We start from the raw sequence: 26,750 nt of genomic DNA, 5'->3' as shown, positions 1-26,750 counted from the left end.
TGTAACTAAGAGTATAAGAATCCATGGAGATCTTAGAATATAAATTGTTTTTTCCATGACGCACCATACAATTTGTAGAAGGTTATGTTACCAACGTACCTCTTAGCTAGACAACAGCAGTATGCTACTATAAAGTAGTTTTTTTTTTTAAAGCTAGGCTAGCCTCTAATTTACAGTGAGATATTAAGTATTAGCTATATCATGAGTCACGGTGATCGATGTTGAGTACTGTTGCTGCGAAGTCACTTATGTTGATAACTTTTTTAAATAAGTTTATTGAATAATTTTAAGGTAGAATACGTCGCTTCTTTTGCGATTATACATTACAACCAATATTGTTAACTTGAATTCGTCAGTTTTTGACAACTTTAAAAACAATCAAATAATTGTTTTAAAAGCAACAACAATGCTTATCACATTCAAAAATTTGCAACAGCAAACGTTCAAACTCGAAATCGACCCCGGAAAAACGGTAATAAATGTGTTTTAACTAAAACTTTGTTTACATTATTTACTTTTATGAATTTTTAACTAAGTAAATTTCAAATTTTTTTTCGATTTTTTATAATAAAGAAATTAATATTTAAAAATCCTAAACCGCTAACATAACGGTAGACTTAGCGCTGAAGATGACAACATTGTTGCTGAAATACGTATATGCATTGTGTATTATTTTTATGGTTAAGGGTTTTAAATATTATCTTCTTTATTATATAATATAGCTATAAGTTGCTAAGATTTTTCTTGATTTTTATACTTTATAACTTTTAATAACTCTTAAGTACTATTTCTTATACATTCACATTTTAACTATTCAAACTTGATATTATTGATAAATGTATTTACTCCTAATATTACATTTTACTATTTGTGATTTAATATTTGTCTTAAATTTTTAATTGACCACTGACCGTGTTCAATTGTTTATTAGGTATAAAGCTTTTTACTTTTTCGTATATTTTTAATTTTTCTGTTAACCTTCATGTGCTCGCGCGGACGGCAAATTGGCCGTTCTTATAAATTTTTGCAAATATTATTGTCCAAAGTACCAAGGAAGCGGTGAGAATGGGTATGTATTCTCTAGTTATACATCTCTCCGATAGAATATGATCGAATTTGGTCAAACCAGTCCACCCCAGCAGTTCAGTAGAGCCACAAACTCAGTAGTGTCAGTATGACGGCCAACTTGCCGTCTACGCGAGCGAAAACGAGAATTTTTGCCTGTATTTTTTATACTTACGATCTGGATTTATATTATGAAAAAGGAGGCATATAGGAAAGGCAAGTGTCAATAGAAATTACAAGAACCTTTTACCACTCCCTTGGTGCTCTGAAGAAAATTTTTCTCGAAAATTTAAAAGGACGGCCAATTTGCCGTCCATGCGAGCGGATGAAGGATATTTCTATTATTTTTTAAATAAACATTTTTGGTCAACATTTTTTATGTTCCAATGTTGTCTTAGAGGTAATTGACTCTAAATATTTCGAAACATTCACCTTAAATAAAGAATAACTCATGAAAATGATAAAAAAATAAGGACGGCCAAATTGCCGTCCTCGCGAGCGGCAGTGTAACTTTAGGAGGCGCGAGCGCATGAAGGTTAACAACTTATAATTAATAAATTACGTGTTAATTAAAACATATATTAGGGTGGTTTTTATTTGCACGATGTCCGAATTTCTGTTATGCAGCTCCCAATTCTCACAAACAAAACATTTCAAGCCCACTTTGAACTTCCGATCCTAACCATTTGCTAAAATGAAGAGAAGTTTTCCTTTTTCAATACCAATAATTTAATTTTACATGAAATTTGTCAAGGACCAGTGCAACTTTTTAGTGAAAAAAATGTATGGCTCATTTTAAGTCATTTTTACACTGTACAATCACAATTTTGACAGCCTAGTTTAATGGTTACAACTTTGAAATAGGTCCTTTTCATTTTTATCATAGAGTCTTGACTTAACATTAATTGAAAGGACCGAATCAACAACAATTTCCATTTCCATTTCCATTTTTTTAATTAAATAGGTGGTCATAACAAAATTTGCTGTTCCACTCAACATTATTGGAGGGGAAAAATGTGTGTTGTTGTAATAAAAATAATAGTCTGATTTTGCTATAATTCAGTTATAGTACATAAATGATTTCAATGACCCATACAATTTTTTTTACTTAAAAACATCACTTATTTTCAACAATTTATTATAAAATGACATTTTTTTTTAATAATTAGCTCTTGCAGTAGAATAATAACTACATCAAAATATGTTACATATTATTTTTTTTAGTTCAGCACTCCTAAATAATTTTGTAAATTTAAATCAATCACCTGTATTCTCATACTAAGGTTTTTAGTTTTTTCTTTTACCAAATTTTTTTGCATTGTATTCTTCAGCGATCAAAATACAAACTAAAATAATTTTTAACCCTTTGAGTAAAAGTTAAGGAATAAAGTTCTTATCCATCAGTCTTTTTATATGGCTTTTTGTTTATGTCTAACATTGGTGTAATATAACTTTTTTAATTTATACAAAAATTAAAAACAACAAGGTTTTTTTTTGCTCGAAAAATAGGTTTTAATTGACAATATTAAGATTGGTTTTTAATAAATACAATATTAATTAATTTAATATATTAGGTTTTATTCAGGTTATGGCTATTTGAAAAAAAAAATATATATAAAATAAAATTGCTAAAATTGTTTAGTCTCCTAAACAAAAAATGTCGCTTGGACCCTTTTGTACTGTAGTCTGTCACCATTAATATATATTTCATTGTTGTTTGTAAAACTAAAATCATACAATTTATGAATTTTATCATTTTAGGTTAGAGACTTGAAGGAAAAATTACAATCGGAAAAAGGTGGCGAGTATTTGGCAGAAAATCAAAAACTTATTTATGCAGGTATATTTTGCTTGTCTAACCATGAAAATGATTCAACAATTATTTAGTACTGAAATTATCTTATTTTGTATTAATTATTAAATCATGTCATACATTATTATTCTTACTTATTTAAATATTTTCGGTTGTATAGGAAAAATACTCAGTGATGACTCTAAAATAAGCGATTGTCACATTGATTCAAAAAAATTTGTTGTCGTTATGGTATCCAAAGCTGCTGGAACCACTACCAGTACTGATAAGCCATTGACAACTGCTCCAACGACATCAACATTGGAGAAACCAAAAGAGAGGTACTTTTTCACTATGTCACATTTAATTGTATTAAATGATAATCAACAATTGCAAACATTAAGTAGTCTAATTAATGTTAATTATTCTGCCTAACCATTTTTATTCAAATATTAAAACATTTGTTAACTATTTTAGCTTCAATGTGAAGCTTAGAAAGTATTGTTTTTACAACTATGTATTTTTATTTTAATGTCTGTATACACAACCTCTTTTTAACCGCTGAATCAATTACTTCATGTAGCAACTTTAAAAATTAAAAAAAAAATCAGCTTTTCCACTTCAAAAATACCTCTAAAATTTAAAGTTTTAGGACTTAAGGTCTAAAAACTAGGCTGAAAATAGGTCTAGTATTGGGTCTCTATCATATGCAATTTTATCAAGATCTGAAGTCAAACTTTTGTTTTTATTAAGGAAAAATCAAAAAAAAAATTACCCCTTGACCATAGTCAATTTCTAGGTTGCTAAGTGTGAGTGAATCAACAGTCAACAAGTATTTGAAAATATTTTCATTGTATTGTTGATTATAATGTATGGGTAACTATGGCAATAAATTATTATAGACATACAATGAACCATAATTCTATGCAGCCTAATACTAAAAATACATCTTTAAGCACATTATTCAATTATTGTCATTTTATCGATATTCTTCTTGCTACTATCTACAGATTCGCATCAAAACGTTTAAATAATTATTGAATACCAGTGAATTCCCCTATCCCAATAAGCTTTGTCCCCTCTATGCCCCAACCCCACTTTACTGGCTTATGAATTAAATATATTAATGTTTTGAATATTTCTTTTATTAAGGCATTTACAATTTTAATTTTAGCACTCCGGCCAAATCAGAAAGTAAACCTGATGACCAACAAACCTCATACGCCACAGCTCCACCTACTGCACCAGTAACGGAATCAGCTTCAGGGGATGAATATGAAAAAATTGTTCAAAACATCATGGATATGGGTTATGAAAGGACACAGGTAAAATTACACAGTTTTGTAAATTGTAGTACACACTACAAAACGTTGAAATAAATAATATATCTGAAAAAAAAAATTGTATTAATACATTTTTAGGTTGAAGTTGCACTAAGAGCCAGTTTTAATAACCCTGATAGAGCTGTGGAGTACCTTATTACTGGAATTCCTGAAGACTTGCAAGCTGATCCGGCTATTAACCAGTCTATGAGCAATCTGCTTAATGAAGGTAAAATAAACTAATCTATGTTATTTCCTCATTGTTGTAAACATAGTATAAATTTCATAATTATTAAAACTAAAATTAAGAGATTGTTTTCTTAATTTTGATAAAACTGTCTAGAGAATGAAAGCAGTAGAATTTTTTAAGCAAAACACTCTAACACACAAAAAAAATTGTTTGTCAATCTTATTACCGACCGACCTAGTAAACCTGAAAGAAATACAAAGACAAATTTGAATTTGCCATAAAGAGTACTTGTGATTTCACTTCAGTTAGTTTCTAATTTTAACGCTTTTCAAATTTAGTTTTAAAAGTTAATTGCAGTCTTTAATTTCTTATTCATCAGTGAAGCAATCTATTTTTGTGAATTTGTTTGTTAAATAAAAAAATGAACACACTCATGTTATTGATAAACGTGAACAATTATTTTTCTTTCATTTAACATTTATCTGCATTATTAATATTTTATTTATTTTTTAATTTACAACTATAAAAATCAAGTAAATGACCCCTAACACAGTAAATAGTATAAAATAAACAAAATTAATTAATATACCAGATGAGAGCAATGAAGAAAAAAACTAACATTTTGTTTGAAATGAAAACCAGAACGTATTGGTTTTTTTTCGCATTGAACTTGTACATGATGGAAGTTATTTTTCAAGTTAAAATTTCAAACATTAGTTTATCGTATTTAATAATAAAAAAAAGGAATCAAAAAAATAATAAGACCAACCTCAAACTTCATGAGAAATTTAAATCTGTTTTCGCATTTACCATCACCTCTTTATATTGTCTGTAGGTTAGACAAAATTTGAGTCTTTAGTGGTTAAATAATGTAAAGTCATAGTCATGTACATCATGATCATTTTCCGGTTACATAAACATGTGGTGCAATGAAAATCACACGCTTATGTCTATATACTTATCGTACAGCTTGCCAGCATGCGAGGTACTACCCTAGTTTCCGTTAGCTAAATAAATTTAGCTATTGCTTAAAAATATAACTCTTTAAGAATATTTTAAAGAACAACTAAGTTAATGATTTTTTAGATACTGGCAGTTCGACTGGTAGTAGCCAGGGAAGTATACCGACACCTCCAAATGACCCATTGGCATTTCTGCGCAACCAGCCAACATTCCAACAAATGCGTACGGTTGTTCAACAAAATCCTGAATTATTAAATTCAGTATTACAACAAATTGGTCAAACTAATCCAGCTCTATTACAAATGATATCAAATAACCAAGAAGCGTTTGTGCGTATGTTGAACGAACCGGCCGAAGGGGCGTCTGCCAGTTCTTCTGCCCCTGCAGCAGCTGCTAGAAGCCCAACAGGCGGTTATGAAGTCGCAATTTCCACACAAGATAAAGAAGCCATTGATAGAGTATGTATTGTTGTTCAATATTATTTTTTAAGTTAAATTTAATCTAATTTTTTTTTTATATTTATATATTATATATAGTTAAAAGCCTTAGGCTTTCCAGAACATCAAGTGGTGCAGGCATATTTTGCTTGTGAAAAAAATGAAAACATGGCCGCTAATTTACTATTGACTCAAGAACCCGATGATTAATCACTTAAGACTCCAAGGCTGAAAGAAATCTGCATATATTGTAACAGCTAAAGAAATATGTTAACCTTATTTCTAATAAATTGTTTTGAAATATTGCTTTAAGAAAGAAAAATATTTATAATATTTTAGAGATTGGAAAAGATCTTTTCCTTTTGAAGTGTTTTTTATTCTGTTTTCTCTCAAGACAGAAATTAAATTTAACTTTTCTTATAATTATAAATGTTTTTTTTTTCATATATAATCACATAAATTATCATATATGTTGGAAGAGTGTTTAATATTTACAATCCAATATTATAAATAAAATGAACATGTTACAGAATATTTATTTTGTTTCTTTTTATTCCAGCAATTTTAAGCAGTAAAAGTAGAATTACCTGTGTGTAGCACATTAGTAAATATAATTATATTGAACCTAATTGTATTTTATTATAGATATTATGTGATTAGCCTTTATTAGATTCGTTTATAAAAATTTAACTTCCTCAAAACTATAACCATAGAACCAAAAAACTCGAAAGAATTAAAATATTTTACTCACCATTGTATTTAATTTTTTTGTTAAAACATCTTTGTCTATTTTTTGAGTTTCAACAAGACGAAGAGGTCACAGATCCTCATACCGTATCTATACATTTGCACGAATGCCAGAGCAAATGTGTAATCTGTTCTCATCCTTGCTTCGCTTGTTTTTGAGAATGGTTGAATCACAAGTGTGAATGTGTAAAAGCGGTATCAGGAATTATTATAAATGAAAGTGGTATCTTTACTTTCAGGAAAACGTTTTGGTGAAAAACTTAGGTGGTCTGTATCATTAAATATAAACCATTTTTACCCAATAAATGTCTTAATGATTGTGTTATTTGGTTTTTTAAAAGTTGATAAAAAATGTGACTACAGATGCATTACCTAAAATTGAGAATTCTCTACTGGCCTTTTTGACTGTTAAATTGGAAAATTTACATGTTTTAAAAATAAGAGAAAACCTGCAAGTTTCTTCTTTTATTTTGGAAAAATAAAGTGTCTTATGTTAATGTTTTAACTATTTATGTTGATTAAAAACATATATTAATAATTGCAATAAGTAAATAGTTTCTTTGCTAGTCTTCCTAGTTCCTTCATAAAACAAATTTTTACTTCAGATGTTGTCTCCGGTTTATTGTTGTCTGCAAACAATAAATGAAATCTATTTTATTATTAATTATTTACTGGACTAAATCATTTTAATAAAAAACTGAAAACGTAGCAAAAAGAAGTAAGGTTTTATTTTCATAAAATAACTAATTCAATACATTTATATTTTGTTTTTGATCCAAATAAAAAGATTATAAAAAACCTTAAAGACAAATTGACTACACACAGATTATAAAATCGAGCATTATATATTGTTGAAAAACATTGTTACTTACGAAATAATTTTTACAATGATCACTTATTTTTTAGTAGCTGTACAATTTTACACAATATGTCAAATTTGGAAAATATTTACAAAGAAATATATTATTATAACAGGTATTAAAGTGCCTTTTCAACAGTAAATAACAAAATTACAAAACAACAATAATTTTAATTGTTTGGTGTTAAATATATAAATAATATTTTTTAATTATTAATGGTATTAAATTATAATGTGCAAAACAAAAACCCATCCTATTAAATGTATTTAAAAAAAGTATATATACAATTATATTTTGGTATCATAGGTCATATAATGTATGCCAACCAATGACAGTATTCCAGTCTTTTATACTTTTCTTTTAACGAAATTGACTTCCTTAGTTACTTTTTGTACAGAACATAACATTTTTTTTTGTTTACATAAAATAAACGGGTTAGGGAACAATGTTAATGGTAGCAGGAAATAGAGCACGACGATCAAAGAGAATGATGGGAGAGGGTTCGTTTTCATCATCCTCGTCATCATTGTCTTCTTCAGTTACAGCATTCAAGGCGACAACATTGTCATCATACTTTTGATTGTCCTCTTCGCCTTCAACACTCTGATCATTTTCTTCTTCGTCGTCATCATCAACTTCATTTTGTTCTGCCTCTTCATCATCATCGTCGTCCTCGTCATCTGCGGCATTTTCTTGATTTTGTTCAATGTCGTTTTCTACGTCTTCTTCTTCTTCTTCTGTTTGATCTTCTAATACTTCTTCATCCATTTCTTGACACAAATCTTTGCCATCACACAACTTACTACCAGCACCGTGAGTAGCAACGTGTTTTTCTCCAAATGAACGAGTATTAAACACAATCTCGCATTCGTCACAATGAAATTTGTCAGTTATCTCTGGTGCGTTGGAATGAATAAGCCGATGTTTTTTAAGTTTAGAATACGCATTATGATTACGGCCACAAATGTCACAAGAAAATAATGAGGCAACTGTAGCGTTTTGATGATGGTTATCCAAATGTAAAGACAAATTGTTATAACTCGAAGTTATTCTGCAACAAATTCCACAAACAAACGCAGCTTGAGGACGATGAGCTCGAATCAAATGCTGCCAAAAGTGTTTTAAACTTAACCATTCTTTCCTACATATTGTACAAATAGTCTTTTTGCCTTTTGGTAGTGCAGGTGCATCTCTACTGCGCTCAGTTTCCTCTTCCACATAATTATCATCAATAATTGAATGTTCTTCTCTTCTGTGATCGAATAAGTCGGTTTCAAATCGAAAACTTTTGTAACAAACTGTACACGAGTGGAGTTTTCTCAGTCTCTTTGTGTTAATATCTGAAGTAACATCATCTATATCTCTTTTAAGACTCTCTTGTTGCTCCTCACTGAATCCAAGTTCCGCTAGTTCCTTTGGAAGACCATAAAGCTTTGGTGCCTTAGGCTTAGGGTCAATTACTTTTTTAACCGGAGTAGCTTTAGGAGAGTCTTCTTTTGCAGGATGATTTTCTACATGGTCTTTCAGAACATCTAAATCATTAAATACTTTCCAACAAATTTTACAAGGCTTCAAGTTTTTTCCATGTATTTTGTCGATATGTTCACCAACTTTGCTGGCCACAGAGAAAATCTTACCACAAATTTGACATGTATTTGGTTTTGTGAATGTTTGTGGATGGGATTCGCGTAAGTGTTTCGTAAGACCATCACTGTCAACACACACTTCCATACAAACACCACACAAATACTGAGTGTTTCCTTTGTGACGTTGCCGTAAATGTTTTCTGTAAGTTTTTTTATTTGAATGCATATCGCCACAGAATTCACAGACGTATGAAAACACTCGGCGAACATGGTCACGTTTATGTTTTTGACAATCTGCTTTCGTTCTCATCACTTTGTTACAGCCATCGATATCACAAGTCAATTCTGGATTGTTTCCGTGTTTTTGCCTAATGTGATCCAGCAACAACATTTTACTGTCAAAATGTTCACCAGTTTTGTCTTCGGAACACAATTCACAATATTGGACTAAATGGCTGTGTCGAAGATGTCTGTTCAAATATGCTTGATATTCAAATGTCTTACTACATTTGGAACAAGGATAATCGCCTTTCTCTTTAGGTATCATTGAATCTCGCTTGCCTTTACAATATTTTAGATGTTTTTTCAATAAACTTCTAATCCTAAACACTTTATCACATCTAATACACTGATGTATAATACTTGCTACGGCACAATTACTATTATTAGACTTGTCGATGAGCTGATCAACAGGGTCCGAATGATATTTCATCATATGTCTTTTGAGATGGACTCTTGAAGCTGACGTACGAGCACATAAACTGCAAGTAACATCTGGATGACCTTTGTGTTGCCTACTTACATGTTTCCATAAATGGTTGTTGCCACTATAATATTTTGAACAGAGATCACACACGTGTAACTGGTGATCGTTTTTACGGTGTTCTGAAATTTCTTCGACAGTTTTAAATTCTGTATCTGGACATAACGTGCACTTTAAGTTTACCTCGGTCAATTGATCAGTGACAAAATGAGATACTTGGTCTTCAACATTATGAATTGCTCGGTGTCGCATCATTTTCGACCATTTTGTATACGTCCGTCCACAAATGTCACAATATATAGCATTTTCTTTTGAAACTAAAGGTTCGTGTTTTTCTTTGATGTGTTCTCTAAGTTTGGGTACGTCTAAGTGTACTTTTAAACACAAACCACACAACAGAGGCATCACTTCGGCGTGTACAGCCATTATGTGTTTGTAAAAATCATTTCGGTTCGGCCACAAACGTCCACACACCTCACAAGTATTAGGGCAATCGCCTTGTGTTTCGTGATGTGATTGGTGTTCGATTTGCAATGCTGGCGAGACAAACAGTTTTTTACAATTTGGCTTAGGGCATATAAGGGTTTCATTAGAACCATGTTCTTTGAGGACGTGCCACCATTTTTCAGTCCGAGAACCACACGAATCACCACACAACTCGCAACGATTAAGAAAACTACTTTGAGAAGTATTAGCAGATGCTGTGCCAGACGTCGTGGTTATCATGTCGTCACAGCCAGTCATCAGATGAACGGAAGACATGTGTCTAAGCAATTTCTCTTCACTAGGGAATACTTTGTGACACACTTGACAGCTAATAGTATAATGTTCATAATTTGTAGCTTTGGTAGGATGAAAATTATTGTTGATTATGATCAATTTTTCAGGATCAATTATTTGACCTTCATTGTCATACACTGTATGGATGACGACGTGTCTCATCATTTTCTTTTTAGTATCATGTTGCCGAGCACAAACTTGACATCTATATCTACGTTGTACAGAATCAGCAGTGTCGCTAGATTTTGGATGTTCGGTGTTGACGTGCTCCATTAGAGACTTGCTGTCGTTGCAAATTTTCATACAAACTCCACATGTAACTGCAGCTTCTTGTTTATGACCTCTGACCATATGCAACCATAAACTAGCTTTGTCTTGAAACTCTCTTGTACACACTTCACAAAAGAACACAAGTTCCGCTTCCATCATACTTTCGGCCAGTTCTTCGTCTTCGCCGCCAATGTTTCCATTTAACTGATGTAAATCCGAAGGCTCGATTCCATGCACCTCTGATATATGTTGACTTAAATCAAATTTGTTGGTAAAATTCCGTTCACATAACAAGCAAGACTGTCGAAGATTTTCTGGTTTAATTGGAGATATGACGGCATTATCACTGGGTCCTGGCGTTTCAAGTTCATTTTCTCGTGCTACTTTTCTTGGATTGGCGTTTTTTCGGCGGCTACTAGAATCCGGTTGGGGTGCACTTTTTCCCTAAAAAAATGTTTTTGTGTAAATTATTCAAAACATATATAAAAACTAAGACCACCAGCTTATAGAGATTGATAACAAAAAAACCATTTTAATGGTTTAAGAAAAAAAGACTAAAAGTTATAAAAGCTAGTTATAAAAGCTTTAAATCAATGTTTTTTTTATTGTTGAAATTCAAAAGAAAAATAATATATAAATACATTTTTTTGTTATCATTTTTTTACAATTTCTTATTCCGTTGGTTAAAAAAAGAACCATAATTATAAAACTATAGTTAACATTAAAAACAGACACATAACCAGAATGCGGACGTTTCATGGTCTGCATAATCATCCTTTTTTTTTTTTTAATTGTGTAATAATGGCTTTTACACATATTTTTTCTATCCAAAACAAATAGTAATTTATTTAAAATGTTTTACAAATAAATAAATGTTCTGTTTAAGTGTCTGATGTGTAATTGTTTAATAACTTTATAATTATTTTACCTCTACTTTTTTAGGTCTATTATCTTTTGCAATATTATTAATAACACCAGTACCGGCATGCACTCCAATCTAAAAACAAAAAATCATTCATAATTGTTAATATTGAAGTATAATTAAGGTCTGAAAATTAGACTGAGAATAGATCTAGAATGGGACTATAAAATATAAAATTTTCTCAAAAACCTGCAATCAATAATTTTTTATTGAGGAAAAGAAAAAAAAAGGGGGGGATTACACTTAGATTCTAGTAAATTGAGAATAAAGCAACAGAAACAATAGATAACAAATTATTATTACTGGCATACATTGAACCTTAATAGTACGCACCCTAATTCTAAAAATACAATTTTAAACACATTATTTAATTATTGTTATTACAATGCTTTTATCAATATTTGTACTGCTACTATCTGCAGATTTGCATCGAAAATTATTTTATCATTTTCAATTATAAGAATTACTGTAAATCTGATTCCTGAGACCCTCCCCATCTAAATATGATCTCTCTATCCCCACTGTACTGGCTTTTATTAATTAAATGGATAATTTACACAACAAAAATGTTGGAGATACAATTGTTGTTGCAATTTATAATATATAAAATAATAGTTTATACATTTTCATAAGAACATTTTCCTAAGACAAATTGCAAAATTGTACAATTCAAACTCTACTTGATCAATAAACATCAAATGTAACCAAAAAATGGGTAGACACAGTATGATATAGTATTGGGCTAACAATCATTATTCTCTTTTGAACAATAGCATACACAATTTTTCTTAATAAAACAGTGCACTTTTGTTTAACCTCAAGAGAGTAAATAGCCATAACAATGGAACACTTGAAAACTTGTTATTATGCAGCAGCCACTAAAATGTATTAATTTCAATTTTTCGCTTAGAGCAGGGGTTTAAAGGTGTGTTTTTTTAAGGTAAAAATGAAATGAACTATTTTTCTTAAAATAGTATGTTATATAATTCTAGAATGTTATATATTTACCTCAAGAAAATCCAGTGGATTTGGCGAATGTTCGCGGTGGCTATTATTGTTGGAAATCATACGTTGTTGCATGAGTTTCTGATGCATTTGTTGTTGTTGTTTTTGATACTCTGTGCGGCTATCGTTTGCAAAATATTGCATTTTATTCAATGGTGGAGGTAGTCTTTGTGTAGGCTGTTTGTGATTTTGACGTTGAGATTTTAAAAACTGTTGCAATTGCATGGACGCAACAGGTTTGCATCCAACTGGTTTGGTTGGCCATGTTGCAGGTTTCAGAGGCGGAGGATCGCTTTTGATTTTCTTTGGTTTGTTAGCTGGAGGATTAGGTGAAACTGCAAAGATCGAAACCTAAGGAAAAATAAATAACTTGGTCGTTTATTTTGTATAATGCATGTAAAAGCAATATGTATATATCAGACATAAACATTTTTTTTTCTAAATATGGGACCAACATGAGTCGTTAGTGTATGACACTTAAAAAGAAAAATTAAAAAATTAATTAGTTGCCTATTTTGCGCATGCTCAGAGTAAAAATATTGAGTATATTGATACATTTCATTTTATAGGAATAATTAATTGTGTCTTGCTTGAAAATGATAATTCTATCTATAGATATATATTTTCTTTAAGTATTTTAATTTTAGCCTTATTTAAAGAAACCATACTTCAGGTTGGATGTGATGTAGTCGAGACATTCTGTTATTTTGCATAGATTGATTAGGTTCCTGTAAAACAAAATATTGATTATTATAAATTACAAATTGAATGAATATAATAAATTTATAAATAATTATGTTTTTAAATTACCATAGTTACACTAAAGTTAAGAGTAATATTTCTCCAACACACATGTTAAATGAATAGTTGAATTTCCAATACTTTCTATAAAGAAAAAAAAAAGTTAAATTAGAAAGATATTATAATTCTTTTTATTTTGTCTAACTTTTGTTATTTCTAGGAATTAATTCCTAGAGAGAAGTACTTTAACTTATTATAAAAAAAAAATAATATCAATTATTAAAATAACTTTTATTTTTATGCTGATTACAAAATGGAAGTCAGAATTCCATGGAGACTTCTTGTTCAAAAGTAATAGATCCTTGAACTTTGGGAATTAATATTGCGCAAGAATGTGAGTGTAGGTACTGTGCGAGATATAACAGCGGGGCCCTCTAGTTAAAACATGCATTGTTGGATATAGATCCAATTTTTTACAAAACATAATGAACATGACATGTTTTTTCGATTTGTGGTAGTTTTTCAATACATATTTCACTTTAAACACTTTTATTTTTATAATAATAATATAAATCAATAAATAATTCTATTAAATAAATACAAATTATTATTACGAAAATTATAATTTTCAAATTTCGTTTAAATTTAAGTAGCTTATATTTTTTAACTAGTAACTAGTAGTTTGTACATTTTGGATTTTATATTTGTGATCAACATAAAAAACATTCTAATTTGATAACAAAACAGGATGTCTGATTAAGCAAATTTGTTTCTTATATGAATTATATATTTTAGTTTATAAACACAAAAGTTAATTTATTTTTACTTTGATATTGTAAGATTAAGAGTTTGTATATTTTTTTAATTAATCACTTATTATCTTACGAAAATGTATATACATTTTTTTGTTTTATTAGACTTCCTACTGAGTGTAAACTAACATACGAAATATGTTAACCAAAATATTATTATGATATAGAGTTGTTAAAAATGATAATACACAAATCATTGGCAATTAGTTACGGCAGAATAATAATAATTCAAATATGTAATTTCCCTCTAAAACGACTTCGGGCGAGATAAAAATGAAAATTCAAATTTTGGTAAGCCTAGATGTTATCTTATCATCGGAACAAAAATGATAACAAAAGAAAATGATTTTTTAGAAATATTACATCTATATCAATAAATTTGCACGCGAACACGAAATAATAGTTTCGACGAAAATGCGACGGATGACCAGGTCGTCAAGGTGCCCACGTTCGTTCCGTGCACGTCCGCTATGCGAAACTGGCCAAGCCCCCTACACCAAAAGCCCGATGCCGACGACAGGTGCATGGTAATTCCTCACGCGTATAATTATTAGTGTCCGCAGCAACACGAACTCAACGCGTATCTATAAACCGAAATTGCCGACCGCATACCGACGGCCGTCGTCCATATTGCCAAACCACACTCCTCCAACCGCCACTGGTGGCCGCCAACGCCGTGCCACTTGTACCGTTTACGCCACATCTCGACCGCGACGATTTAGGTCACCTTCAGGCGGATTTGAAAAACACACTCGTCACGTCCATCAATGCCGTCTCCTTGCACTTAAGACTTATAGAAAAGACCCACGGGAAAAACTACCCTGGACTACCCAATCGCGATAACCGAATAAAAAAAAAACAATAGGTCTTACCTTGGCAAGCGCGTGCATAGGTCCGTTCTGGGCGATGTCGCTGCGAGGTGTCCAAAGTCGCAGCCGTGAGTGACGGAGCAATGCGGCACAGAGACGGGCGCGGGCGGGAAGGTGGCGCAGTGTCGTCACTATCGGGGCCCCTTACATAACTGGCCCACGTCCAAAGTCGGCCATTTGCACGACCGTGTGGATATCCGGCTATGGCGTCGTCGGCCACCGAGATGGTGGACAGGGACAGCGGATTAACGTAGTCGGCAAAAAGGGGCAATCGCAGAAGTACACCCGCGGCAAGTGGATATCCGGCGCGCGACTATGACTGGCTGCGGCCAAGGCGCTCCGACGGCAGGAGCGTACGTCCACGGTTCAGGGCGCAATCCGACGGCACTTAAGTCGGCGTCAACTATTCGGCGCGAATCACCGAAAATTCGATCCAAAAAAAGTTCGAGAAGTTGCGAAACCAAATGACATTGGCATATTACTAGTGTCCACTACCGTTTTCCCCCATTCACATTTCGTTATAATACTGTAAACGAAACCACGATTCTACGATACGGTCGGCAGGGCAGACGAGAACCATTGGTGTTCATACCAACCAAAGCACATACCTCGCTCCGCGGGACGTGATCGCATGGCGGCGAGGCGCTACTGGCCGTTTCCAGAGTAGCCAACCGCTTTACCACTTTTGTTTGAATTGCACTACATGAAACAAAAAATGTATTTTCACGATTCATAGTCCCCCACAAAAAAGAAGCACAAATCTGTCACTTGTTTTGTATGTATAGTTACTATAGTTTATGTAGTATACTCATTACTCTTTGGTAAAACATTTAAAATTTTAGGACGCTTGTCCGCATAGGTAAATCTAAATCTATAATATTATATTCTCAAGTTCAAAGAAACAGCAAAATATCTATGTCAGCATACAGAAAATATAATTGTGTCCTCCCAAAATACTAATCAGATTAAAATGTATATATTTTCCTTGTATCGATATAATAACATAATTTATACGATTACTTTAGCTAACCGATTTGTGTCGTCTATCAATCAAACAAAAATGAATTCTCTTATTTTAAAATGTTGTTTTCTGTTTATTAGGTTTATGATTCGTCGAAAATTCAGTTAACGTACAATTTGAGAATGTTTGGAAGAACAATATTGTACAAAACTTGTTTTGCACTGAAAAACAAATTATTTATTTATCCGTAATCGGTCTCAGTCTGTTGTTAGCGCTGAAGATGACAACATCGTTGTCGTAACACGTGTACGCAAGAAGTGTATAATTTTTATGGTTTAGGGTTCAAGTAGATTTTATATCTTTACTATTTATTTATGTTTGTCTTAATATTATATTTAAGGCTATTATTAAAAGAAATATCTTTCATTGCCTATTTACTTTTGAAATAATTATTAAAGCAATCATATTTAATTAGGTACATGCTGCATGCGGGTACTTAATATTTATTTCAGTGAAATAAATATGTACCTTATTGGGGCAAAATTCAATACATAAAAAAATATTTTTTTTTATTTTTAATTTACAAGTATAATTTTTGGATTTTTGTAATACGCGTGACAATTATAGTGAACGATTTTTTCATTTATCTGTTTAAAATTTAAATGTTTATTTATTTAGACATTTAGTTATTGAAATTTAGTATTTTTACAAAACATTAGCAAAAGTATGAAGTAATATCATGTGCCTAATAAAAAATATTACAAAAGTACGTTTTGTGCATATCGACATTTATGTTTTTATGGTGTATATAAATGTTAAGGATGGACCAAATATATCGATAAATTCAAATATCGATATTTACAACTGGTAGATACTATCGATGTATCGTAGGCCGTGTTTGGGGCAGTTCTTCCAAAAAATGATAAGAGTTCTTCCAAAAGATAACACAATTTTTATTTTATCAGCGTGACCAACCCAGAAACACCAAAATATAAAATAACTAAAATATAACTAACGTTTATCAGAGTTAACTGTTATCTCTAGAACTAAACGGCAATAATTCAAATGATAAAAAAAAATAACCGTGTTAAAATATATTATATTTTCTTAAATAGTACACATTTTTACGATACATTTATAATGACAAAAAACCAACTAGTTCATATGACGACAACGATAATTATTGGTAAATAAAATTTACTTTCGTTTCTTATTAATATTAAATGAATATTTTTATTAGAATTCTTTTTTAATTCATAATTCAAAACTCTTGTTTTCACATAATATAAACTTGCAATATTTAATATGAATAACATAATATATTTATCAATTATAGTACCTAGCGACAAAGTTCAGACATACACTATATTGTACTAATTTGTGTGACAATATTATTACATTCTATTTAAATAAAACTATGAATACAAGTAAATTATGTTTTACAGTATGATGGTAGTTGTCTGAAGTCATAAAAAGCTTATCGGTATGCTTATTCATTAGAGCGGTTCGATTCCTGAAACTATCTCTAGTCTGATTAAGTGTGGTAACAGGTATGGAGTTATTTTTTGTAAAATTGTTTTAATTGATTTAATCTCTATTATTTTAATAATTAACATTTCAACTTTTAACTTGTTTATTAATAATATATCTTTCAGTTATAAGATGAGTCAAAGATGATGGTTGAACAGTTCTCCATTGACACTAACTGGAAGAAAAGATTGTTTTATTATTTGTCTAAATAGACTAGGTAAGAAAAACTCTAAATTTGTAGTATTTATAAAAATATTGATACAATAGTAGTTTAATATCAATCTAAAATACCCTAATATAGGGTATTTAAAAAAAAAGAAATCAAATGTAAATTATCATTCTTTTTAATAATTTAATTTACTATTTTCTAACATTGTTAGTTTTTGTACAAGAAAAATTGCATTTACTTGTAGATCTTACACTTTCATTGGTATGAGATAACAAACTAGGTCCACTTGATGTATACCGGTCTCAAATATAGTCTATTCATGAAATCACTCTTCTAAGTGTTACTGATAGATAATTTGAGTTAAATGGTATAAACAAATGTCATTATCAATTTTCATTATATTTAATTTTAACTTCACAATTAACAAACGATAACATTAGTAAATCATTTAAAATTGGTTTTATATTATAATTATTATTATTATTATTTAACCATTTTTTGTTTTTTCAGCTAGAATGTGACCAGAGGAAGATTAAATGGACATATCATATATTTCTCCATAGACACTGTAGTAATCCATAGACTGACTTTTGACACTATATTTGAATATTTGTTGTTGACGTTAATTGGATTTTGTGCAAAACCCCTGGAAGAATATTCTGTATCAGACTAACAGTATAAACGCCACCCAGTAATTCTGTTTACCTGCTGTTAGACATTGTAGTATCATCTCCAATCTCTTTATATATTGTTTAATTTTATTTAAAAAAGTCTTATTATAATTTATTATTAATCAAGTGTAATTCAGTTGATTATTTATTGAATAACTTATTATCCTGTCTTCAATGTCCATATAAACTGTACTGTATTTATGACCACTACACTGATATCTCATTTGGCTAAATATTTTTAATTTTCAACTACATTAAAACAAAATTAAGATTGTTTAAATTTTTTTTTTGAATACTTGTATTATTGTTTGAATATTTTTACACTAGTGTCAATACTAGTATCTTATAATATTCTAGATTTAAAACTGTATTAGTTTAAAGATACTAACAGTATATTACTATTACAATTTTGACAAACATAATTATTAGCCTACCAAACTAATTATAAATATAGTTTCTGTATTTACTTATTTATTAATATTTACTTACCTTAATAACATTAAAATATTAATTTATTGTAAAAATATCTTGACCTAACTGAAAGATTGAAAATTTGTAAACTGTTGTGAAATTATGTCGATGTTGTTAGGAAAAAATTTTGAATACCTAGATAAAAAAAAAACGGTACAATTTTTTTTGCTAAAACAAGTAATTATACATTTGTAAATTTTGATGTTTAGTTTATAAAATATACTTTTTTTAATTAAAAAATATCTTTACTTAAGTATCATAAAAAATTGTTTTATTTTAATCAATGTCAATTCACTGATTAATATATTATGTATTAAACAATTGAATATTTCTACATATGTTATACTATTTACCAGATTATTTTATGTGTCTTAAACTATTACATTTATTATTTCTATTATTACTATTTATTGTTTATTTAAAATGACTTATCAAACTTTATAAATTATAAAATTGGTCTGAAATGTATACTGTGTTATTATAGGTAGCCTGTTAGACAGGAAGTCTATATTGTTTTTTAGAAATAAAAGTTGTTTTTTCTTGGTTAGCTTAATTATACAGTGTGATTCACTAATTTTCTCTCATAATAATTTCAATAAGGTAAAATTATTTTTCAAAACATTTTTGTTTGTGTTATTTTACAACTGAAAACATGTTTTATTAACCACTTACTTTTTTGATAATTTTATATTAAATAATATTTAATTATGATAAAAGATTCAAAGCTTATTTAGTATATTATACATATTTTTTTATAATTTTATTATATAGAAATGCATTTGTTTTTAAATGTAGTTTTTGACACAATAAAGTAAAAGTAAACCAAATGTATTTTTTTCTAAAACTGTTCTCATAGACACGTTTACTCTCGATAGCGAGTGATTTGTATGTGTGTACTGTATTAAGTGATTTTATATAATGCGTTCAAATGAAGGATGTTTAACATATTGAATACTCTCTTTGTTTGAGTATACAATGATGTGTTCGATATAAATTGTGTTATAAAGTCCAGTCCGTTATCTTTATTTATATGCAGAGTATAATACAGTTAATAATTATAGATTCTACAAATAAATAATAAATTAGCCTTAGTAAGTTTAACCCTTCACTGCATACATTTTTTTATTAACCATATGCTATAAATGTACTTAATACTACATTAAAAAATTAAAACATTTTTTTTTTGAGTTTTGGTTTCATGGAAAACGCTAATTAAAAAATTTGGAATATTATGGAACATTGTGCATACAAAGATGTATAGCATAAGCAGATATAAACAATAAATACAATTATTGTTCCATATATGGAACATTATGCAGTGAAGGGTTAACAATACCTGCTATTGTCTAATAACTATAAATATATTTAAATAATGTCTTGATAATAATTGAATAGTTTTATAACATATTCAATATTTTTGATATTTTCATTTAAGTCGTCAGTTATCAATGAATCAAGGTATATAACTATTTTCTTTTTAATAGTAACGCAGTTATATCTTATATGAATCATAATTCATGAAACACATGATATCCAACCTTTTAATTTCTGATTTGATAATTTTATTATATACATATTAGTGGAATTGGAAATAGCCTCATTAATTTTCCCATTAAATATGTCCATAGCTACGTCTATATCATTTAAATTTTCACAACTTGACCAATCTTAAGTATATATTAACATACTTAAATCAGTCATATTATAATTTATTAAACTTTTTTGTATTAAACTTTAATAGCAGATTTCGATGAGAACGAGATAAGAGATAAATAAATATGATGAGATGCTGAAACTTGCAATTGTATCTATTTATTTTATAATATGTATTATTTCTATTTTTAATTTTTATAATATAAGAAAAGTATACATTTCTTAATAAATGGAATGTAAACAGTTTTTGTGTGGTATTAAAACTTTAAGTTCATCGTAGAGACTTGGTTATCGCTAAGTAAATGGCCATTTTAATGAAAAAGTACATAGATTAATAAAATATGGGCTATGCAATCTTCTAACAAATATGGATATTTTCAAATCAAGAGATAATTGTAAATTTGCAAATTTATATTGACCAAAAATTGAATCATATTTTTAAATCATAAGAATAACTTTTACTGAAAAAATTCATATTGTTTAGTTTGGTTTCTTTAATAAAAATATATACCCAGAGTAGCTCAATATAAACTAATTTCTGTAAAATATGAAGTGAATGATAATTATTTTAAAAACCTACTAATAGATTATAAATAACATTCAGTCCTGCAAGGTATTTTAATACAGACATTTAAAATACGTTATTTGGTATTGAATACTATTTTTGATAATTCGTTATTAATTATTTAATTATTAAAAATATATAATTTGTATGGTACGGGATACTATTTAGTTAATTTTCCTTTTTTTTTTAAATTCAGTAAAATAATCAGTCTGATTTGATAATCTCACCAACATAAAAGAAAGATTGCATTAAATTACATTATATATTTATTAAGTATGACGTTTATACGATTATGACCCTTGTTTGATCATTTTTATTATCATAACAGAATTGTTTAATCTAGTTTACAATAGTTTTATATTATGCAATATTTTTATTATCTACCTATTATCCCATGCAAAAGGGCCGTACAACAATTTTTTTTCTCATCACAAGTCTTTATCCGGCAATAGGTTCACTTTGGACTATAAGTTTATAATGTATATATTGATTTGTGTAGAAACTTGAAATTAAATATGTGTTTTATTCTAGTTATTTGTGTGAGGTATTTAAACTACAAGTGTCATATGTTCCGTTTTCCTTGCTTTAATAAATCCTTTAGGTACCAAATTTTGTTAATAGTATATCTTCTAAAAGACAAGATTGAAGACAAAGCTCATAAGCTCCTACCTGTATTCTTTAACTACAGAATACATATGTAAGATGTGGTAAAACTAATTTATACTTGACAGCCAAATTTTGAAATCTTCAACTAATTTAGGTAAAAAGTAAAAATAATGTTTTATTTAAATAGTAATATAAACAATTTGTGGGAAATTTCAATAAAATTATTATTATTTTTTACCAAATAATATTAAATTATAACACATACTTATAAGTTATGTATATACACTTATAAAATGTAATTTTTTATGAATTTTACATTATATAATTTTACGTGTATAGTGAATACGATTAATTAGAGAATTGATAAATATCTAACTACAATTTGCAATAAAGATAAGAACCTAACTAAAGGCAATGTTTTTGATATTAAAATACGAAATTTATCTTGGCGGGTTTTTGGTAAAATCGATGTTGGTATTATCTGTAGTATTACACATTTTATAGGTTATGTAACATTTATTTCTTATCACGCGTTATCATTTTTTGGAAGAACTACCCCTAACTCTCGTAGGCCCACCCCTAAGTGTATATTCCACGAGGTAGCGCTAGCTGCATGTAGTCCATTAATTTGGATCATTATCTTATCATTATTGCCAATAATTTATTGGTCTTAGATAATTTTTTTCATAGAAGGCTAGTTAAAGTTTATTTTTTTACATTATTATTGAATATAATATTATAAATAGGTACGTCCTTCAGACTCAGGAATCAGGGGATCACCTTGAATACGTTGACGCAGGTTGTAAAATATTGAAATTATTATCCTAATAAAAATTATTTTAGTGTTCAAAATATTTTTAGCCTTGAAAGTGATATAATATGAAATATAATTTGCCCATATTATGCATATTATAGATGTTTACATAATGTGATAAACTAGGATCGACGGAATAGAAGAAGTGTAAACATTTCCATAATCAAATCAGTAAGTGAAATATTGGTTCATTAGGTATGATTACAGATCAAATCTAAAATAATTTTATTTATGTTCGTTTATAGTAATGGCGTTGATCGAGGGATTTGGTGACGAAGTAATACAGTTTTTTGCCATTTTATCAATCGTCTTACTTATTGTATTACTATGGATGTCTACACAAGTTGCCGAAATGCAGTTGTTCCGAGGTGCTGTTTTTATATTAGAACGACGTACTAGAAGGAGACACCACGACCAGATAACCAGAACTATTCCTCTAAATCCTCCTCAACTACCCGGTTTGTATTTATACTTTTTCTGTAATATAAATATGATAATTTAGTCAATGTGTGTGCGGCATGGAGATATAAAGTGTTAAATCTTAGGTAATAGAGGAAGTATATTTGATATCTGTGGTGCTGCCAAATAGACGTCCATCTATGCTTATATATGTAAGCTTTGCCACTTTGGAAAATTATAAAAAAAACAGATCACTAATTTTAAAAATGAAAAAAACCTAACCTAACCTAACAGAAATTTTGTGATGCCAGTTGAACCTTTTTGACATTAATTACTTAACACGGCTGAAAATGTTTAGTAGAATGAAAAAGGTGGCAATACAACTTTTTCAAACAAACATAAAACTTTAATAACTCAGATTTTGGCCAAAATAATTAATAATTTGTAACATGGTTTGTAAATTATTATTACTTAATTTCATATTGAAAAAAAAAAATGTATGTTTATTATATATATAGAGATTGTATATAATATGTTTGGAGTTGTGTACAATGTTTGTATATATTATATTATGTTTTAACAAGTTATCTTTTAAAAATCTCTTAAAATAAACCGGAAAATCAATTTTTGTTGTTTCAAAAAAATTTAAAAAATTGTTGAACCAAAAAAATAAATATACATCTATTTCAATATATTAGTGTCAGGCACGTATTAACAAAAATTCATGCCAGGGTCAACTTTATGATTTTATATCAATCACCCCCCCCAAAAATAAAAAATTGGCTATTGAGAGTACACAATTGAAATGCTTATTAGATCAAGGGTCGAATTAAAAATATTGGGTTTTTTGGGAGACAAAATACTTTTTTCTAGGTATATTTTTTTTTAATAAAAACTATAATTTTGCATAAATTATTACCATTTAATGGGTTGATTTAATTTATAAAATATTAATTTTTAATGTTACTTTATCTTAGGTTATTTTTAAAAATTTTAAAAATTGGGCCAATCAATACTTTTAAAATTGAAAGTTTATATCTATTTAATAAAAAAACTTCGCACTAAACTGAAATTGATTGTATGCTTAAACCATAAGCCACATGCAAACAACATACTATTTTTGGTCACTTTTTTTCTAACGTTTTGACACATATAGGTAAACTATAGTTATAACAAGTTAAATAAGGAGAACACTGTAATTTTTCACTTTCTGTCTACCCTACAAGTATTAAAAATTTAATTTTAAATTTGGGCGATAAAAATAATATATCTTATTTTAGAAACTAGCACAATATATTAAGTATATTAAGAAGTATTATTTTAGTATTCTTAAATAGTAACTGATATAGGGCTTGATGAAGTTCAAATCACACTTTATGTACAATAGGCATAGCTAGTATTTAGTTTAGAAAAGCGGTTTACAGGTGTTATTCGGAGAAGTTCATTAAATATAAAAAAAACAATAAAAAATTATTTAGATGTGAAAAAATACTTAGAGGGAGTTAAACTCTTAAAACCACTCTAAATACATTGTAAATAAATATATTATTTTATAAATTGCTCATTACTATTACTATTACTCATTAGGTAAAATGAGCTACTAATATATTTAATGTATTAATGCCACTAGGGGCAACTGCTTCTCCAAGCCTCCCTTCCCGCCTGGTTAGCGTGTTTTCTTATTGATGTCATTATATAATTCATTATAATTTGTAGATTAATTTTCATAGTCACAGGTGAGCCAACAACAACTGAAACCGTATCCTCCGATTCCAATCTTTTAGTAAACTCAACAGACGACAGTGATAGCTCTGAAAACAAAAACGAGACTGCTACGGCCGACGTGTGTGATGTGACAACTAATGATTTTTCATCACAACCCAATAACTCAAGTCAAAACAATTGCGATGACATTTCAGATTTATCAGAGCCATGCCAAGATTCAATAAGAATACGTCTTAAGTATTTAAATGACAATTGCCGCCTTGTTGAAGGCAGACCACAGGAGAATATTGGTGTATTTAAAAGGTATACTGTTTTGACCGATACATATACTCTATTCAGAATAAGAACAGGCTTCGACGGTCAACCAGTTTTCGTCGGGCGGCGGTCAGGCACCGCCCATTTGACATTTCGTCTGTAGCCCCACTGGCGGCAGTGTTCAAGGTCCGTTGCTCGTAGTAAAGCCATGCCCATGCGCACAATTCGGCCGCCGAAGCCTGTTCTTATTCTGAGTAGAGTAAAGTTGATACTTGAATTTAATAGACCATTACTGTTAATACAATATTTAGTTTTTTTTTTTTTTAGGAGACATTTTAATTCTGAGTTATCGTCTAACAAAATAGTTCGTTTGATATTTCAAGGAAAAGTATTGCATGATGATGAGGCGTCTTTAATTAGTTGCGGCCTACACGATAATTGTGTAGTACATTGTTTAATACATCAACCCAGACCTTCGCCAAATGCTCAGCAGTCACCCGATCTTGTTGACCATGATACCACTGAACTACATCAGACCAACATGGGACGCCAGGGTCAACGCCAAAATGGGCCTGTCCGAGAATGGAATTTGGCCACTTTGTTATCGGCACTAATCACAATTATCATAACGTTATTATGGTACGCTAGGCTGCAATTCTATACTCTTTTTTCATACACTTCTACTGGTACCCTAGGTATTTTGACTGCTATATTTTTATTCACCGCTTTCCTAACATATTTGGTAGACAACGAGGAACAACAGCAACAAAGACAACCGGCTGTACATTAAAAAGTTGTTGATGAAAAAAACAGATTATTTTAAAATTCAATTATTATGTATTTTTCAATTATAATTTAATCACGTCGATATTATAATCTTGTATTGCTTACATAGGACATTTATAAAATAAATTATACCACAAATAAAAGGTGTCTACATTATTATTATTATTATTTTTTTTTTTTTAATGAGTAGAAAGGATAGTGTTGACGTGCTTATGAAATAATTAATAGAAATTAATTATGTAATATTAATGTATTTACTTCTAGAGATATAAATAAGATCTCTTTATTTAAACTCAAAATTAGTTCCGTTTGATTTTATTAATGTCATGTTAACTTAAGATATTTTGCTGTAAATAATAATGAACTACTAATATCATTCGGGAAGTTAGTTTTAGTTGGTATAATTTATTGAATCGATACTATCTATGTTATGTTATTCGTTATTTCAAGTCAAATATAACTATGTCAAGTTGTATTTATGTATAAATTATTATTTACTAATCATTTACATTTTTTTAATTATTATTTCTGTTTGTTAAAATTAATATTTGTTAGGTATATGTTAATAATTAAAAACTCGCTTTTGTGTTAGTATTAAGCACAAGGGCCGATCCAGGAGGGGAGGCCACTGGGGAGTGGGGGCAAGCTCCATCCCCGTTATCAAAAAAGTACAATTTTTTAAATTATAATTATCTATAAAAAAAAAAATTTGGTTGGTTTTAGTATTGTTTATTTTTAGCATTACATAAGATGGTCTATAGATAGAGTGTATACACCATGAACTTTGTATACACAAAACGTATTGACTTTTTAAGCTTTACATACACTTAAAAATTAATATATATATTAATAGTATATCTTTTCACACTACATCTTAAATAGTGATAAACATAAATGTAAATATGGGGTTATTCATAAAGGATGAGTTAGATAAAGTTACTGAAAATATAAAAAAGATAAATAGTTGGTAGTTTTGATGTATGAATAAAAATATTTTCAAAAAAATAAAATTACAAAATTG

General features: G+C 29.3%; 3 protein-coding genes and 1 long non-coding RNA gene across 7 annotated transcripts; 3 read left to right on the top strand and 1 right to left on the bottom strand.

Annotated features, from left to right (window-relative positions):
• The first annotated feature begins 174 nt into the window (after positions 1–174).
• Positions 175–6,303, top strand: LOC126841042 (UV excision repair protein RAD23 homolog B). The gene is made up of 7 exons (XM_050577258.1): positions 175–472; positions 2,827–2,905; positions 3,039–3,198; positions 4,032–4,182; positions 4,279–4,408; positions 5,456–5,790; positions 5,869–6,303. The coding sequence occupies exons 1-7, from the start codon at positions 407–409 to the stop codon at positions 5,977–5,979; spliced, it is 1,032 nt and encodes a 343-aa protein (XP_050433215.1). The 5' UTR covers positions 175–406; the 3' UTR covers positions 5,980–6,303.
• Positions 6,304–7,424: 1,121 nt separating this feature from the next.
• Positions 7,425–15,700, bottom strand: LOC126840396 (zinc finger protein 808-like). 2 transcript variants are annotated; one of them, XM_050576085.1, is made up of 6 exons: positions 15,128–15,700; positions 13,513–13,587; positions 13,371–13,430; positions 12,706–13,053; positions 11,704–11,772; positions 7,425–11,219 (listed from the first exon to the last, which is right to left on the bottom strand). In XM_050576085.1, the coding sequence occupies exons 2-6, from the start codon at positions 13,513–13,515 to the stop codon at positions 7,812–7,814; spliced, it is 3,888 nt and encodes a 1,295-aa protein (XP_050432042.1). In that variant the 5' UTR covers positions 13,516–13,587; positions 15,128–15,700; the 3' UTR covers positions 7,425–7,811. The 2 variants fall into 2 exon arrangements, with proteins under 2 accessions (XP_050432042.1, XP_050432043.1); XM_050576086.1 differs by lacking the exon at positions 15,128–15,700 and adding an exon at positions 14,619–14,637.
• A 1,429-nt stretch (positions 15,701–17,129) lies between these two features.
• On the top strand, positions 17,130–18,723 carry LOC126840760 (uncharacterized). Its single transcript, XR_007686092.1, has 4 exons — positions 17,130–17,271; positions 17,531–17,635; positions 17,741–17,832; positions 18,295–18,723. It is a non-coding gene; the product is annotated as an uncharacterized LOC126840760 (long non-coding RNA).
• A 3,681-nt stretch (positions 18,724–22,404) lies between these two features.
• LOC126840301 (transmembrane and ubiquitin-like domain-containing protein 1) lies at positions 22,405–25,894 on the top strand. Of its 3 annotated transcripts, none has more exons than XM_050575947.1 (5): positions 22,405–22,549; positions 22,666–22,735; positions 22,810–23,022; positions 24,700–24,991; positions 25,271–25,894. In XM_050575947.1, the coding sequence occupies exons 3-5, from the start codon at positions 22,812–22,814 to the stop codon at positions 25,731–25,733; spliced, it is 966 nt and encodes a 321-aa protein (XP_050431904.1). In that variant the 5' UTR covers positions 22,405–22,549; positions 22,666–22,735; positions 22,810–22,811; the 3' UTR covers positions 25,734–25,894. The 3 variants fall into 3 exon arrangements, with proteins under 3 accessions (XP_050431904.1, XP_050431902.1, XP_050431903.1); XM_050575945.1 differs by having other exon boundaries at positions 22,408–22,549; positions 24,694–24,991; XM_050575946.1 differs by having other exon boundaries at positions 22,408–22,549; positions 22,612–22,735; positions 24,694–24,991.
• The last annotated feature ends 856 nt before the right edge of the window (positions 25,895–26,750 follow it).

This window comes from Adelges cooleyi, unplaced genomic scaffold (genome assembly GCF_023614345.1).
Source record: "Adelges cooleyi isolate 19-005CV unplaced genomic scaffold, UGA_ACOO_1.1 ACOO_flye_CR_arks_rails_tigmint_CR_PRNA_376, whole genome shotgun sequence".
Classification (NCBI taxonomy): Eukaryota; Metazoa; Arthropoda; class Insecta; order Hemiptera; family Adelgidae; genus Adelges; species Adelges cooleyi.
This window is presented reverse-complemented; position numbering and strand designations above follow the sequence as displayed.